The sequence below is a fragment of the Pelobates fuscus genome, chromosome 4 (genome assembly GCF_036172605.1).
Source record: "Pelobates fuscus isolate aPelFus1 chromosome 4, aPelFus1.pri, whole genome shotgun sequence".
In the NCBI taxonomy this organism is placed as follows: domain Eukaryota; kingdom Metazoa; phylum Chordata; class Amphibia; order Anura; family Pelobatidae; genus Pelobates; species Pelobates fuscus.
Window position 1 is genome coordinate 157,690,487 of NC_086320.1, and position 18,639 is coordinate 157,709,125.

Genomic DNA, 18,639 nt, shown 5'->3' on the forward strand with positions numbered 1-18,639 from the left:
GTGTTTATGTCCACTGAGCTAAACAAACCAGGAGGTAACAGGACCGATTGTCTGATTGTTACCCAGGGGAATAGATTTAAAATTTCAATTGAAATCTGCACTTATTGTAAAATGAAAAAAAGAGGACACACTCTTCACACGTAAAGCATTTCAGCAAGCTACTGTACTATAGGTGTTTGGAGTGTTTGTTTAGGATCTTACAGATGAAGGTGCACTTGAAGTTTGCCATGACGTTTGAGTGAAAAGAGGACTAATAAATAATGTAGAGAAAGAAACATTGCTCGGTTATCAATACATTTGGGAAGGTATTCTGTGCTTTACTATTCCATGTGTTACTTTCAAATCATAACTGTGTCTGGTATCTCGTTTTTGTAATTTAACTTACATCTATCAAACAAGCCTTAACAGGTATGATTCAACTTATAAGCAAATATTGTAACACATCTGTTAGATGTTGCACATTATTACTCCAGATTCTCCAATGTGAAAGTAAAATCCATGATTTGTGGCCTGCGCAAAACTTCAGACTGTATCTTCATGTTGCTCTATACTTTGCTCATATCTTCATTGAGCACATTCTTTATATAAATATGTTGGTTTTTATTTCAAATATTCTTTGATTTCTATTGAATTTACTGCCTATCTTCCGTTTGGTAACCTGGCATCTGTGCACTCGCTTTGGGAGCCTATGAATCTGTCTGAAATTGGTTGTTAAAGCATGGCAATCACCACCCACCTAGACTGAGGACTACTCTTTTGGCTTGTGACATTGTACTTCATTTCAGAATGTATTGTCAGTCATATCATTGAACCTGTGTGAGTCACAGCCAGGAGAGGTGTGGCTAGTACTGCATAAACAGAAACAGAAATGTAAAAAATTATACTTAAGTAAGCACATCGGCTGACAAAGGGTGGCACTTCAGTCAAGCTCCACATCCTTTGTCAACTGTGTCATTGGTTGGCCACTTGTCACTCAGCTCCCTCCAGCACTGCATTATGTTTTCTCAGTGTTGACTCTTTTGGGATCCTCAAAGTCAACACAAGGCACCCTGAACGAAGGTCTAACAGGCACACCCTGGGAAGTGCAGAGGTGGGATTTCTGGCAAGTATCATCTTGGAATCACCAAGGCCTTAATTTATTATTGTTGGATAAGCTTTTCAAATGATTTAACATTTTTGAGTAAACTTTTAAAATAGTTTTTTCAAACTATTAAAATATCAAAAAATATTTAATATATAAAAAGATATATCAATATATAGAAAAAAATCCAAATACTAAATTAAAACATTCCTCAAAATATTAGATCATTTAAAAAGTGTATCCAAAAGTATTAAATCATTTGTAAAGCTTATCCAGAAATATTAAACCGCAGCCCGAGATAGCAGCGCCATAAACAAAGACCCAGCTTGACCAGCAGGACGTGAAAAAAGGTAAGCTTTACCTGTCCTAGGGCCACTAACATTTCACTGAGTGATGGGGAGTGCTAGGGGGACCCATACAAAGGTTGGGAAATGAAGATGAGAAAAGTGACAGCTGCCTTCATCTATAGTTATTTCGATGCTTCGAGTCTCCATTTAATATTTACTCAACTGAATATATATTCCTAACCTGACAAAACAATTCCTCAAGGAAAATATGGGCAAAAGTAAGTTGTTTTTAAATTTCTGTATGGAGCGTAGGTTAAAAGGTTAAAAATATAGATCTTTCTATGTTTAAAAGACACCTTATTTCACAGTAGGAGTCGACGGGTTATGATTTCTGTGATAGTAAATGAATTTGGGATGAAAAATGAAATACATGCTTTAGTGACCAGCTTTAATTCACAGAAAGGGTAATAAGATATGATTGATTATTAAAGACTTAAACTTGCCTGGTCCAATTCCAACTTTTATGATATCTGCTCCAGAAAGAATTAATTCCTCTACCATTTCTCCTGTTACGACATTACCTGCCTGGAACAAAATAAAAACGTTTTAGGTATATGTTAACCAAAACCAACATAATACGTTGGCTGTCAGGTAGGCTGCTGTAGAAATGCCTTTGTGGTCAACATTGCACTCTCTGACCCATCATCCCGCAAATGACCAAACATACAAAATCATGCCCATATCCAAAGAAAGTCATGCTAAATCACTAATAAATAACAGAGAAATTAATCATCTCTACGGACAGAATCTGGTAGAGAAAGTTGAAATAAAAATAAAAAAAACTGCTTTGGTGAAGATTTATGTGGCACTCATGTTAAATAATTACTAAAATATTAAACTGGCTAACAATTAAGTCAGTGGGTATCCTTCACTTTTATTTATTGGGTTATAATACATCTCTGGAAAGCAACCACCAAGTTCACGCCTGCTGTCCTCGCCAATAATAACATCTGGTGCACATCCAGAATTTCACTCACTAGTTTACACTAAAAATATCTGGGTCAGAGCTAAATATATAGTGAATAACCTTCAAAAAAGATTTTCTGTATTATCATTCCAGTTATGGAATGCAGACCACTCATGTAGACTGGTGTTAGCTCGCACACAGATATGATTATCTTCTTAATGAAAATGAGAATGGCAACTGAATGCAGGGCCATAATCAGGGGTGTACAGCTGATACAGCAGTATGGGGCCTGGACTGCCCAGCGGATCCAGGTCTTACATTTCCAATGTGCATATATAGTGATTATAGATATACAGTGGGACCTCGGTTTACAAATGTAATGCGTTCTCCGGGACATTTCTTATTGCGAAACATTTGTAAACCAAAACGCGGTTTCCCATAGGAATGCATTGAAAACCAATTAATCCGTTCTGGAGGTCAGAAAAAAAGTCAAAATGAGCTGGCATGGAAACCAACCCACAATGCAAAACACACAATAAAAGGCACGCAAACGATGAAGCTCAGCTCCCTACCTTTCCACTGCTTGATAAATGCACCAAATAGCTCCAAAACTCAATGCAAAAGCCTCTCCAACAACTCCACACTCTATGCCACGTGCTACCCACAGGCTCCAGGATGCAGGGGGCGATGCTATAAAACTCCCAGGTGCAATGCTTCCTGGGGAAATTCGCTTTGTTTTGCGAAATATTTTTGTAAACCGAGGCATTATTTTCAATGGCTTTTCATTTGTAAACTGAAAATTATGTTAACCGAGTCGTTTGTAAACCGAGATCCCACTGTATATGAATATATGCACATCTGGCATCCCCTGTTCATTACTGGCTTTTACAGTGAAGAGGGGGCCCAGGAGTCTTCAAGTTCCACTTCAAGCCGTGGGTGTGCGAGCCGTGGGTGTCAGAGCCTTGCTGTGGATTATCATGGCATTGCTCCAACATGGCACACATGCCAGGCTCATGTGAGAGAACCTGCTATCTGCTGGAGGTGTGACATGGTGTTAATCCCTCGCTTTCCCTGGCACTTACCTGAAACACCCCTCCCCGCAGTATGCCGTATCTTGCTGAGCCGATGCACAATGCTCCATTTGTGTCTTCCGGTGTGGAGGCTTCGTTCGAGGACTGGGAGGTGTCTCAAAATTCGACCTGGCCGGCGTCATTCACAAGGAATCTTGAACAGATGCCAAATCTCCTAGGCCAGGGGTAGGCAACCTTTTAATAGTAACGGTGCTAAAACAAGATCTTGAAGTCCCTTGGCGTGCTGGTCCTATTTTCTTTAATAATGAGGTGTGTATGTTGCCGTATTTTGCTTGTGTTATTTATGGGTGCTGCAGTAGCTTTGTAATGTTGCATGTGTGTGTATATGGGCTGTAATATTTTATATGTTCATGAGTAGTTTGTGGTATTGTATATGATATCTATGAATGCGGGTTGTGTATGAGGGCTGCTTGTGTAACTGTGTTTGAGAGGATGCTAGTGGGGTTGTGTGCATGTATGTGGATTGTCAATGGTGTTGTGTTTGTGAGGACTGTGTGTTTGTGTTCGTGGGTGGCCTGCTTGTATTATTTGTATGAGGAAGAGGCATCTTCTGCAGCTCACTGTATATCTACTAGTGTGGCTGAAAGTCAAGGGCAGAAGCTGCGATAGCTGCTATGGGTTACTCTACTCCAGTGCGGATTCCAATTCAAAAGTGCTGTGAGCAAGTGATCTGAGATCACTTACTCTAAGTGTTGAAATGCATAATTTGAGGATTTTTCATCACCAAATGCAATCACAGGCTGGGTTGCACTAGCAAATATCTGAAGTCCTACTGGGACTCCTGATAGGCCAGAGCCTGTTTGGCTCTGGCAGCCTTGAGTGCTATGTTAAAGGGACGCAGGTGTTACCATCAGAGGGCGTGCCATGGAGGTTGATGTTATACAAGAGGGGGTGTACCCCACCTCCTATTTAAACATGCTCACACATACTGCCAGTGCTCAGTATTACTGTGCTCCTGGCTTATACCAGTATCTCCCTTGTTGTTATTCTGAATACCCGGGACCTGACTTTTGGCTTGACTTGTGTTACAAATCCTATGAATTTGTGCTTCCTGACCTAACTTTTTGCCTGTTTGACCTTGCTTTTGCATCATCCTTATCTGTACTTTGCATTGGACTTACTCAGCCTATTTCTGCACCCCTACTGACACATGGAGTCTGGTCCTCTCTTCACTATAAAAGCCAGCTGGATGCCTGCACTGCAATCAATTAGACCACCAGAGACTATAGTGTGTATCCCCCCCCACCTGTTACCGTGGCCAGGAAGAGGGGAGACACTATATTCTCTGGTGGTCTAATTGCACAGTGCAGGCGGAAATTAAATTTTTTGTAAAAATACTTACTGCCCACAGAACACAGCCCTTATCTTACTACACGCATTTGCACACACACTGAATCCACTACAAACACACATACACTGCATCTCCATGACACATACACAAAACTGCATCCCCTAGACACACGCTACATATAGTAAATAGTAGTGCATAATTTGCTAACCTAATGTTGTGATAGTACTGGAAATGCCTACCAGCTCCATGAATAATATATGTTGGGTTTATTCAGGTCTGAATTCACGTAGCCGTAGGGAGGCTGTATAACATCTTGGCACAATCTACCTGTCATACTTTACACTCAGTTTATACAAAGCTTTGTTTGCATAGAAAACTATATACATCCCATAACTAAGTATCTCCCAAATACTGGTTTTCCCTCCCTGAAATTCGTGTATAACAACATGAGTTTATTTTTTTAACTTGTTCCTTATGTACTCTGTATTAGTAATAACACAGCATTCAATAAGACTCCTGTTGCTGTCCTGAGTTGCTGCCACAAAAAACATTGTATATACCATTCACGTAGGTTATTACTTGTTTTTCTTTTTATTTATTCCATCCACGACAGCATACAGACATGCAGCCAGTATCACTTTCAGGGTTATTTACTAAAGAGAGAATTCAAAGTGAATCAAAATAGCCGAACTGGTAAAATTCTCTCACTCAGGTATGCTTTCAATCGACTAATCTGGCCTTAAATTTGAAATCTGATAGCCCCATGTAATGAGCGCTATGCACCGTTAAATGGAAAATGAATCGGCAAAGCCTATATAGTTCAACATAAAATGTAGGCTTCAATTTCATTATTAAATCCTAAATAGTACTATTTATCACCAGGTCATCAGCATTCACAATAGCTGTGGATCTTCTACTTGAAAAGTACCCTCTCATCTTGCATATCATGATCAATGCTCAGTAATAGTTGATGAAGACTTTATTAGGGTTCTTAACTAAATGGAGATGTCAAGGTGAATTTTAAGTGAATTCCACATTTTAGACAAAACCAGCCAAAATAGACGCATAATTGGTTTTCCAATTGAACTATTTTAGCCTTAAATTTGAAATTGAGTTAAATTCACTTAGAATAGTTCACTTCAGTGAATAACCTTGTAACTCTTTTGTCCCCACAATTCCTCTTCTCGGAGTCAATTGGTTTTTATGTGCTATGCCTGGCCATATCATTAGTTAGACGGTTTCAGTTAATGGCTGACTCCACACTGACCTTCACTGGAGTCTTACCTTCTTACTGACCGCTTGGTGATTGTCTCTTTAGAACTCCATTAGCTAATGCTACAAAAGGAATCTAACTAAATATCTGATGTAACTGCAATATACAAAGAAGCATTTGCCTTATATGCCTTCTAACATATTCTAATTCTCAAAACCAAACCTTAACTTGCTATTTTCTAATCAATGTTTTCAATAGGGCCAATGAAATACCGTAGTTATTGGATAACATAACAAGCAAAATGGAAAATGTGTAACTCTTCTGCCCCGTGACATATAATTTTGCTGACTTTTATGATGATCAAAAAATGAATTAACCTTCCCATGATATAAATTCCATATTTTCTTCCTTTTTCTTCAAGGACATTGAAAATTAGAGGTGTAATATAGGTTTAGGCCTATTTTCAATGGGTAAGTTGACCCTAATATAAACTAGTGGCCAAAACTCTGATAACCGTTTTTTTTGCTTTGATGCATTTGCTTAGTGTCTCCCTTGGTTGGTAATCCAGACATACTCACTGTGCCTGTAGGGGTATCTGCTACAGCTCACAGATGATCAACTAGACATATCATCTCTTCTGTAGATGAAGCTTGCCAGCATTTTGGATTTTAACTTGTGGTTACGTACCAAAAAGATTGTGGGAAGGCAAAACATGACACAATGTCCCACAGTGCACATACAAAAAAAAAATCACTTTTATGCATCCCCTGCATATCTCAAGTTGATATTGGGCGGTCCTTCTTGGGAATAGAAAGTCCAGAAGTCAGGTTCTACAAATATCCCAGAGTTATGTTTATTTTTACATATGTTATGTTTATTTTTGACACTAAAAAAAATGTCTGGAGTTGAATTATTTAAATTAATTACTACAATGCCTTAAAGGACCACTAAAGCCACCCACACTACTTTATCTCTTGGTGCCTTTAGTGGTCTGGGTGCAGTGTGTGCTGTTTAGTAGATATAGCAATGATTACATTGCAGGGTTAAATATGCCTCAGGTAGACAGCCTACAATAAGAGTGCAGCACACTTTTCCTCTTTAAGGAGCATTAGATTTGACTTTTAGAAGCCTTGCCGTGACGTAGCAGGCAGTACAAGCATGTACAAACAAGCAGCTGGGGCAGTGCCCCACCTGGTAGTAAATACGCTGCCCTAAAAGACAGGCCTGGCTAAAGGCCTGTCATATGCTACTAGCACCAGGAAGTGGAGTTGGCAGAACAGAACTGCCCATGATAGAGCCTGCTGCATTGTTAAACTTGGCCTTTTGCTTCTTCATGCTTTGAAAATATTTCTGCATATTCTTCCCTGCAGTCTTTAATAAGCATCCCTGTACCCATGCTTTGAATACATCCCTGCACTTTCACTCCTGCAAAAGGTGATAAGCCTCCACTGGCTACATGTCATACAATACAGGTGGTCCTCATTTACTTGTTTTACGACGGCTCCCACTTACAACCAGGCGTACATGCGAGCCGTCGTGGGGATTCCAAGTGCACCAGAGCAGGGAATCCCTCAAATCTATGTAGGGGAAATTTTCCCGAACATAGATTAGAGGGGTTTCCTGCCCTGGTGCGTTCGTCTATGTTCTGGTGCGTTCGTCTATGTTCGGGGAACGCACCAGAGCAGGGAATCCCGTAATTCCTCATTTACCGACCAATTCGTTCTACGACCGGGTCGTAGGAACGGAACCAGGTTGTTAAGTGAGGAGTGTCTGTATTCATAAAAACCCTGCTATGTCCCACCACTGTGGACTATTAGATAAAATCTTGTGATTGTTAAAATCATAAATAAGAACAACTAATAAGCCTCTTGTTTTTGATAACATACATAATAAAATGTATTTTTTTTTTTTTTTTACATATGTATACCAACAACCATTCACAAGAAGAATACCTGCAAGATTAAATAATGAGGGTGCTCTTCCACCACACTTGAAACAGCGGTAGTGTTAGGTCAGAGTAGAAGAGATGAGCTTGGGAGATCTCTATTAGAAATATAAAAATATACATATCTTCTTCTTATACATTCTTCATACACTAAGTGAAAAGTAAATTTAATGATCCAGGGGTCCAAATAGTTAGATAGTAAAGGTTGTAGGGCAGTTGGACACATGAAAAATAAATGTAATTATGTCTGTAGTGGCCTGATATTATTTTTTCTTTTTTATATTCTTAATATACCATTAGCAAAAGTGAGTTAATCTGTCTTCTTCAACTAGATGAATTAAGGCAGCCTGCGAGATTTCGTCTGAAGTCTGTGGACAGAGCTTAAACCACTTTTCTCTTTGTAAGGCAAATATTCCTTTTTGTAAAGCATATGGCATTTTGGCTTTATAGCTTTTTAAGATCTTCAGAATTAAGCACTAATGCGCTCCTAATATGTCACTTTTAACTGGCAATGGAACATCAAAAGTGAATTTATATTAACATTTACTGCAATCTATTAACCTTTATGCAATCCCACTGAGACAATGAGGTAATGGTTTATAGCTAGAAGCCAGTAATGATGAATAGTGATGTTCTCAACATGAATTGAATTATTTAAAAAAATACAGTCAACTGCAGATAGAAAAGCAAACTGCAGCTTTGATGAACCGGAGAAAGAAATATCTAGAAACTTTGAGGACTTGGTATCGATCGGAACAAGACAACCTCTCCTAACATTTTTTTATCGCTACATTAGCCTATTAACCTTAAAAGAGAAGGACATGTTTTTCAGAGCTTTCTCCCTTCCTTACCCTTTTATTCATTCCCTCTCTGATATTGCTGATCAAAGGTTATGGGGTACTATGGAATTGTATTCTCTGTAGTGAATCCCATAAATACCTGCCAAGATAATTGGCTTACTTATAGCTACACTGCTCCAAAGTTTATTTGTTTAAACACTCAATTCCTTATATTCATATTATTACTGTTTTTCTGTATTAACTTGCAAAATCTTTAACCACTTAGGGACCAAACTTCTGGAATAAAAGGGAATCATGACATGTCACACATGTCATGGGTCCCTAAGGGGTTAAATAAATATTGTAAATAAAAATGTATAGTCAACTAAATCATGACCCATGATCCTTTTTATTTACCTGTTTTCTAAATGATGCTTTAATCTTGTGTCAATTATGTGGATAAGAGGCGGAATTCCAATGAGAAGATTTCACATTGAGCTAACTGGAAGAATGGATTGTAGGATAGGTGCACATTTTTTGTTGAAGGCCAGTCTCCTGAATACAGGCAATGTGAACTGGAGCAGGTCTAAGCTGCCCTGACCTCAGATGCTGTTACTATCTCTATCAGTAGAGATTTAAAATAGTTGGGATGTTTTACTTTGTGGGACTGGATGCTAGTTGGTATAATATCAGTGTCAATATTGTGTGTACTCTTCACTTCCCTTATCCTGCCTCAGTAGGGTTGCCACTTGGCCGGTATTTGAGGCCGGTGCTGGTATTGCAAACATACCAGCAATACAAATGCCGGTATTTTTCTCTGTGATTTTAGAATACACTGTAATACCGGCGGTGTGCTGAGAGCGGCCGGGATAGGAAGTTACATATCTTTGCCTTTACTCTCTGAATCTGCAGGGGGAGCAGCTCAGAGAGTGCCGCCAGCAGGTACCAGCATGCGGAGATAACCTACAGATCAGGTAAGTGGGGGTGGATTAGGGGGGGTTCACAAATGGGACAACATGCTCCTCTCCGAAAAAAACAAAAACATCCCAGTCCAGTAGCATATAAACTTTACAGTCCTTATGATCTAGAACTTGGATTGGACTTTCATGGAAACTAGCTGGGACTCATCAGTTTCAGCATTAGATAAAATAATTTATCTTTTCTCTATTAAGTAAACTATCATTATCCTTTAGGGAATGATGACGACAAGAGAAACATGTTTGTAATATGACACACTCAAAGACACATGTCCTGATTTTAAACCTGCAGGTTTATGAAAGGTCTGAAACCTACTGTTTTGCTCCTAGACTGCAGCTGTGAGCCATGAAAAGCCTACAGTCTTTATTACTGGTCTTATCAAACTTCTCTCATATGGGGTCCATATCCTGGCTTTTCAAAATTGGCATATTAAATCTTTTGCAGGACTGGATCCTTGATGTTGTAGAGGAACAAGGGTGGGGCTGTCATGAACGCACCCTAATTTAAGAGTGTGTGTGACGTAGTTGTGGTGGTGAAAGGGTTACAGTTCATTATTTGTCTGCACTAGACCAGAAATAATGATAAAAATCCCCCTTAACACCACCCACACTTAACCATAATAATATAAATATTACTATTGTAACGCTGCCACCACCAAGGCAATTTATAAATGGGGTGCCTTGGTCCCCCAGGTAACTTAATAATAAAAAGCCACCAAATACAAATTAGCATAATATCTATGCAATTGCAAAACACTAATTAGTCTCTTCAGGTAACGTGATTGTTTACCAGACAAAGGCAGAACTTAATAAATTAATTTTTATTAAGAGCAAAAAAATAGTCACAGTGCATACAAAAAATATATGATAAACAAATTATTTACACCAACAACAGATAAAAACAAAAGGGTTAAAATAACACAAGTCTTAATCACTTACTCAAAGTAAAACTTCTGCCCAGGGTGTCTCTGGCAAGGAAGATGGAGAATTACTCAAAATTAGATTTTGGCCCCAAACAAGTACAATACACATCTCCGTTGGATATATACCCTGTGGATTACCAAGCCTGGCCTGGCCCCAAAGGTGGATATATAGAGGCAATAAGTCACCACCCCCTTGTATTCCAGGCATCAATCCAAATAGAAACTTTTTCTTCTATCTCCTCTTTTGTACTTGCCACAGAAATAATAATTGCATCTATGAATTTGTTAACATTTTCCCATTCCATAGTAATTGTGACCCAATTTAGCAGATATCACAATCTCTTCCCCTATGGTTAAGTTACACAAATCATGTTAGAATTGTCCCATTCTAAATATAATAAAAATAAGGCTTAATAATTTGGGTAAGTATTAATTAAGTATTAATCTTTGGGTAAGTATTAATGTTTCTTTTGGATATGATACTGGAACACAAGGCTACTGGCCATTAACATATCAAAGGACCCACTAGAGAGTAGATTAGAGAATTAGTTTATATTTAAACCAGACTTCCAGGCCACTTATGTGTGACTTCTAACACCTTACAGAGTAGCTCTGTTTGGGTCCCAGCTTCAAAGAGGAATTTAGGCTGTAAACCTTCTGCCCTCCCATATAATCAAATTAACCCCTTTTTGAATTAACAATACCACCTCTACCAAGCAGCCAGTTCATCTATGCACTAAACAAATTACAATAAATGACAATGTTCCATAGTGCAACATTGAATTATGCACCCTTGCTATAACAGGGCCTGCTTGCTGTGCGTGTGTATTTATCAGTGAGTGTATGTATTAAGCAGTCTGTGTGTGTGTATTCAGCAGTCTGTGTGTTTATGAGCTCAGCAGTCTGTGTGTGTGTATTCGGCAGTCTATGTATGTATTCGGCAGTCTGTGTGTGTGTATTCAGCAGTCTGTGTGTGTACTTAGCAGTGAGCATATGTATTCAGCAGTCTGTGTGTGTGTATTCAGCAGTCTGTGTTTGCATTAATTCAGCAGTCTATCTGTGTGTTCGGGTGCATGTACTCAACACTCTGTGTGTATGTATTCAGCAGTCTGAGTATGTATTCAGCAGTCTGTGTGTGTATGTATTCAGTAGTCTGTGTGTGTATATGAATTCAGCAGTCTGTGTGTATGTATACAGAGCAGTTTGTGTACGTATTCAACAGTCTTTGTGTGTATATACTCAGCACTCTGTGTGTATGTATTCAGCAGTCTCTGTGTGTATTTAGCAGTGAGTGTATGTATTTAGCAGTCTGTGTATGTGTATGTATTTAGACATGGAGACACTAGGGGACACTGAGACTCTAGGGGAGACTGAGAGACATGGGGACACTGGGAGACACTGAGAGACATGGAGACACTGGGAGACCTTGAGACACTGAGACATTAAGGGACAATGAGAGACTTTGAGACACTGCGAGACAGTAACAATACACATGGAGACACTAGGAGACTAATGGACACAGAGACATGGAGACACTGCGAAACATGGAGACACTGGGAGACAGTGGGAGCAATCTCTCTATACAGCAGAATCAAACTGTGAGTCGTTTTTTGGTGATTTTAAAAATAATTTTCTCTTACGTCACTCCTTATGATTTACAACATGTGATGTCACGCATACATAATTAATTATGCAAATTAGTATGGCCGGTATTTTTTTCCAAGAAAGGTGGCAACCCTATGCCTCAGTGTTTTACTAGCAGTATTCTAACTAACAAAAAAGTGGTTGGGGGCAGGAAAGGCAAAAAAACACAGTTCAGGAGGGGGGTGCCAAATACATTTCCTCCTCCCTGGGTTCCACGAAAGCTAGCTTATTAGCCATAACTAGAGTTAAGTGAACCCGGACTGTAAAGTTCGGGTTCGTACCGAACAGAACGTTTTTTGGACCCCGGACCCGAACACGGACATATCAGCGTATGTTCGGGTTGGAGTTCGGTGTTCGGCGATTTAATGACGTGTTTTGAAAGGCTGCAGGGCAGCCAATCAACAAGCGTTTGACTTGTGTGCCCTTAGAAGCCATCGCAGCCATGCCTACTAATGGCATGGCTGTGATTGGCCAGCGCAGCATGTGACCCAGCCTCTATATAAGCTGGTTACTTAGTATTATTAACTTATGCCCCTACTCGCTATACCGCGAGTAGGAGCATGTCTATTAAACAGTGTTTTAGCGTGGGGGCCCTAAATAACAATAAGGGGGACACACCTACTTTCCTCCAACCCCCGGCCCCCACCCCTGGCGGTGGGTGGGGGCCATAAATAAAAATTGGGGGGGGGACCTAATGTCCTCCTCCCTGGCCCCCACCCCACAGCTGAGTTCTTTGGAATTTTCCCAGGCTGTGTAATTTGACTGATAACTCTCTGATTAGTTACTTTCAATCCACCAATCAGAGTGTTGTTATGAGTCAAATTACACAGCGTGGGAAAATTCCCCAAAACTTCAAGTCAACCAATCAGAGTGCTGTGACAGGTAAATGTAGAGACTTATATATAAACACACGAGGGAACCGGCTGATTATCAAAATAAAAATATACAAAATAAATATAGTGTAATACTGTTATACAATTTTCACACTGCGCAATTTGAAATGCACTCACAGGATCTTGTATGATTCAGGCATTTATGGTGCCTCCCCTGATGATATGGGGGGCCTGGGAGATTCCCCTGGATACTTCCACTCAAGTACAGGACTCCGGGTGAAGGTTGAAAAAACAGCAGCTTTAATAATATATAAAAATGTATAAAATAAATACAAACGATGGTCCTACGCGTTTCGTCCCTTCTACAGAATATGGGACTTCCTCAGGGACCACAATATTAAAAACAATCAATCAATACAGTACAGCCTCTGCTGTAGAGACTTACCTGTCAGTCTCTTAATTTACCTGTCAGAGCACTCTGATTGGATGGCTTACAGTGCGGGGCGGGGCAAGTCTTTATAAGCAGAGCTCAGACTGCGCGGAGCCCTCCATGGGTGAAAATTGATTATTTTTTTTTTGCACTTTTTCCTTTTTTTTTAGAGTTAGTTGGTTATTATGGATCAGGGGTGGGGGCCAGGGGGGAGGACATTAGGTCCACCCCCCCCCCCATTCTTTTTTTTTGTTGTCAATCTTTCTTTTATTAAAGGCATATAAGATGGGGTACATAAGAGAAAACGGGGAAAATGTACGAGTGTTTTACAGTATAGGGTTGATACATCTTTCAGCAAGATTAAGTAACATTTCCAGAATAGCGATGCCTCCTTTTTTTTAAAGTTTTTTGTCGTTAAACTGTAGTTTGAAAATACAAGCTAAGGATCATAAGATCCGGTAAGTAACATGCTAAATTATCAATACGTTAGCTAGTCTAAATGATCCAACAGTGTAGTACATTGTAGGTTAAACTATGAGTCGACTGTTATGCATTTGCTAGTCGTAAGGTGTTTCTTGTTAGAGACATGTTTCTCCAGGCGGGAGAGGTTTAGAATATGCAATACAAGAGGTTTACTCTATAGAGTATCAGGATTGAGTTGCCAGATTGGCATATCACAGGGTATATAAGATACGCTATTTTTGCAGGTGTTTCCACTAGGGCATAGTATGTACGTGTCATATCAACTATTAAATCCAAGAGAAACTAAATTGAAGGCTGATTGTTACCCATTTCTGAACCCATTATAAATCTGGCACTTGGTTTGCATGCCTCATTTAACATACACTATGCACGCTTTGGCTATGGAACTAGCAGGGGTGTGTGCTTTTCATCGAGTAGGTGGTATAGTGTTGTATTGTACCACTGAGGCCTGTGAGAGTGGCAGACCATTAAAGGGATAGTAAGTGCAGAACGGTGGCCACGGTGCTTAGCTTCGCTAGCAGGGGGGTTGACCCTGCATCCCAGGGGCGTCATCGCTTATGCTAACTGAGGAAAAAGGCAACAGGCCAAAAAGACAACATTAAAACAGGCGTAGTTCATGGTTTGTGTGTGTGGGTGCCGCTGGGATCCAGCTATGTAATGCCCCCTTGTGCTTGCTGGGCGTTCAGCCAATTCCCTTGTGCGGTTTCCCTTCTGCGTGGTCAGACAGTTCATACCATGGGTGACACGATTCTTGTCCTTTCCCTTCACTTTTCCAGCTGCCAGTTCTGTGTGATCTGGGTGCCGGTGTTTGCTGCCTGAAGTTGCGGGGCCTCTGTACCATGCGTCTTCGGCACAAGGCCTTTGTTGGAGCCCTGACCTGTAGTCCATTGATCCCATTAACAGGATCGTGGGCCCTAGGGTCTACCATGTTATGAATAGACCCGTGGGTGTATGGACGGCGGTGGGGAGGAGTTGACTCCCTTTGAGCCCGCAGCTTGGAAGAAGAGCGGGCAAGGCGGCCTGCTTTAACCCCCTTTTGTGTCACTGGACGTGTGGGTGGACGTGTGTGCCGCTGTGGGGATTTTGCTGGTTTAGGTGTGTGACTGGCTACGATGACGTCATGTTGGGGCTGTAAAGTGGTAGGGGGTGGTAACACCCGAGATTTGTTGGCTAGTTTGTCCCAGAATTGCTGGCATATTGCCTCAAACCTGTGGTTGAAGGTTGCAAGCCACTTGCGGCCAGCGGCCATTTTGGTTTCACCTCGTGGATTTTGTGTCCGCAGGCTGGTCTCTTTCCAGGCGTGTATTTGCCCCAGTGGGGACAGGGATAACCCCCTCCGGTCCTGGGGGGGAAGGGGGGAGTTGGGTATTTGATAGACCACACGTGCAGCCGTGCCGCGTGGTCCGGGCTACCGGCCGGTTCGCCCTTTCGTCAACGTCAGCAGGCTGCAGCGGGATCCCCATGTGGGAGCTCTACAGATGTGTTGCTCCAATGTCGTGAGCTTCCCCCTGGGTCTCAGGAAACCGTGTGCAGCTAGATCGGGTTGTTGATGGGGCTGGCTGCTTGTTTTTCAGGCTGGTTATGTGAGATATTGCCGGGCTCACTCGCCATGATGCCCAGGTCCCGCCCCCCCCCCAATCGGTGGTGGGGGCCCTGGGGGAGGACAGTAGGTCCCCCCCCAAATTCTTATTTATGGCCCCCACCCACTGCGCAGGGGTGGGGGCCAGGGGGGGGGGGACCGTAGGACCCACCCTTATTGTTATTTAGGGCCCCCACCCGCTGCGCAGGGGTGAGGGCCAGGGGGAGGACAGTAGGTCCCCCCCCCACATTCTTATTTATGGCCCCCACCCACCGCTCAGGGGTGGGGGCTGGGGGGGAGGACAGTAAGTCCCCCCCCTTACTGTTATTTAGGGCCCCCACCCGCTGCTCAGGGGTGGGCGCCAGGTGGGGGACAGTAGGTCCCCCCCTCCACATTCTTATTTAGGACCCCCACCCGTCGCACAGGGGTCTGGGCAATAGGTTTTTTTACAGTGAGCAGCCACTGGCTGCTCACTATTTACTAGACACGCCCCTACTAGCGGTATAGCAAGTAGGGGCTGAATTCACTAATACTAAGTAATCTTTACTTAGTATTAGTAAATTTGGCTGAAAGACCAATTTAGGTCTTTCAGCCTTTTGGTAGATAGCTCCCTAATACCGTGGGAATTAGGGAGTTATCTCCTAAACGTCTGCTTATTTCATGTATTTTATGTTATTTTAAGTGATTTCCCAATCCACATTTGTTTGCAGGGCACTTGTCCTACTCTTTCCCCCATTTTACTTCATTTTGCAGCCCTCTAGCCCTTTCCAGGACTTTTTTAGAGCCATTTTTGTGCCCAAAAGTTCAGGTCCCCATTGACTTCGGGGATGATGCAATATGTAAGAGTATATGCCTATGTGCCGCCCCTGGTTTGTTGATAAGTTTGTGAAATCGTTTAACTGCTCTCGAAATATCACTAGTGACTTCATGTACCCAACTGTATATCCCATGAGGTGCCCGGCGCTTCGGTTATTTATGCCTATTGCCAGGCAAGTTGTACAACCGCTTTACCATATTCTGTTGATGTTGTTATCTAAAACTGCATTTTACTCCACCTGTACTTTGTGAACGAAAATAAAGATTGTCAAAAAAAAAATTAAAAAAAAATCTGACTATATAAACTGACATTATGAGTAGTCAAGTTAATAGGGTTAAAGGAAAAAATAAATAAAAAAATTGACAAGCTTGCCCTTTAACTATGTGAATTAACGTGAACTTTATCCACTGTAACAGTAGTCACCTACACCTCTGCAAAACCCAAGGTATACACACAAAGTAAACAGGAAAAGTACAATGAATAAGATTTATAGTAGTGTGAGCATTTATAAGAACAACAAATCACGTAGCAAGTATTGCATAGCACACAGCGTCTGCCTTTAACGTGTATAGGTCAAGGTCACCAACCGGCACTGGGTTCAACCAGTTATGTGATTGCCCCGAGGAGGGATGTTCGACTTTGACAGGTTGGTTTCTATATTGGCTACACCATGCTCCATCATGGCAGCTTGTGCCCAGTAATGTAATTGTGACCAGAAGCTCCGAAATATCTCGTCAAGCTTGTGCAGGGTATGCTCCAAAGACACGGGATAAGGCTTTTTAGGCGGGCCCAGTGCTCTTTGTTCAGCAGAAGGACTGTCACCGTTTGGCAAGTGCCGCGTGGTCGGAGTTCAGCTCTGCTGCGACCAGAAAGGCAAGGTAAGTGCAGAATGAGTCACTCAAGATGTGCCAGTGGGGACCGGGATAACCCCCACAAGTCCAAAGGGGCGGAGGGGTAGGATAGCTGTGATAACGGACCCATGGTCTGGAAATAAGGAGAATGGACGCCTCTCCCCAGTCTCATCCACAACAGGCCGCAGCAGAGGTGCCTGGGTTTCCTTCAGGTTACAGGCCTGATTAAGGTATTGGAGTGTGCAGTCCGGTGCCCGGGCTTAGGTGGTGCCCTTGGGTGGGGTTTGTTGTCAGTTTGCAAGTTATATCACCCAAAAATTAGCTCAAAATGCAGGAGCTCAGATTCCCCACGTCTGCTCTGCTCAGAAGCTAGGCTCCGTCCCCTATCACTGCCTTTTAATGGCATGTTATAAACAAAAGGGTATGAATCTGAAATGTCTGTACATTACTTATGTCCTTCATCAAACTTTCTTAGCACTGTGGTGCATACACAGTTCTAGTAGTGCTTGCTCTATCTTTTCATTTTGAATGGAAGAGCAGTGCCGGGGGACTCTGGACACTATAACCAATTTAATGGGATGACAATTACAATTACAGTATACCCTATAGTATCTCTTTTAAATTTCCCATATGGTTCATAATCTTTTGTCATTGTCCACCTTGTGTTATGTGAACACATTTATAGCCTGTGTTTTCCTTATTAAAACAGTTAACCAAGTTTCTTTCAACAGATATTCATGATTATTTTTCATCTTTGGTGCATCATTTAAAAAAATGTTTAATGTGCTTTCTAATATTCGGTACAAATCCCAGCACCCGCAGACTTGCTGTACTTGAAATTAAAATGCTTATTTTCTGGGGGCGGAGCCTGATCTCAGAGCGAGCCAGACGTGGCGAGCTGGAGCTCCCGACAATTTGGGGGAAAATTGAGCAATAACCCGACAAATACCAGTACCACACAACGCCAAACAGGCCCTTTGGGTCAGGGGAGCCCAGACAAGCTGACAGAAACCTCACTCAAGAAACTCGTACACCGAGAACCTGGGCTTCTTGCCACGGCCTGCCCGGAACGGAACTGAGGGGAAGCGGCCGGTCCCCTCGTGCTTCAGACCGGGTCCTAGACTTGTGGCACTCCTCCTCTCCTCCCGGACCGGCGGGGGTCAACCCGGTCCCACTCTGAACGACTCAGAAGCACTGTTGGCGCCCGCAACACTAACCGGGCTGCACTGCCTCAAGCTGGAAACTCCAAAATGGTGGATGCCAGCAACCTGCTCACACGAGGTACGGGCCTTGAGAGGAGAACACCGCAAGATACCACTGCAGACTCTCTGAGGAGACTGGATGCAATTTTCCAGAGCTTCTGGAGGAGCATACAGCACCGAAGTGCAGCCACCAAAGATAGGCACCAGCCAGAGAGCGGAGAAGTTCGGCAAACGCTGAAGGAGCCC

General features: G+C 42.0%; 1 protein-coding gene across 1 annotated transcript in view; it reads right to left on the bottom strand.

Annotated features, from left to right (window-relative positions):
* GMPR (guanosine monophosphate reductase) overlaps window positions 1–18,639 on the bottom strand; it is a 125,436-nt gene that overhangs the window by 78,507 nt on the left and 28,290 nt on the right. The window contains exon 5 of the mRNA XM_063451701.1: window positions 1,872–1,953. Coding sequence (XP_063307771.1) covers window positions 1,872–1,953 — 82 coding nt within the window. The remainder of the gene's footprint in view (window positions 1–1,871; window positions 1,954–18,639) is intronic.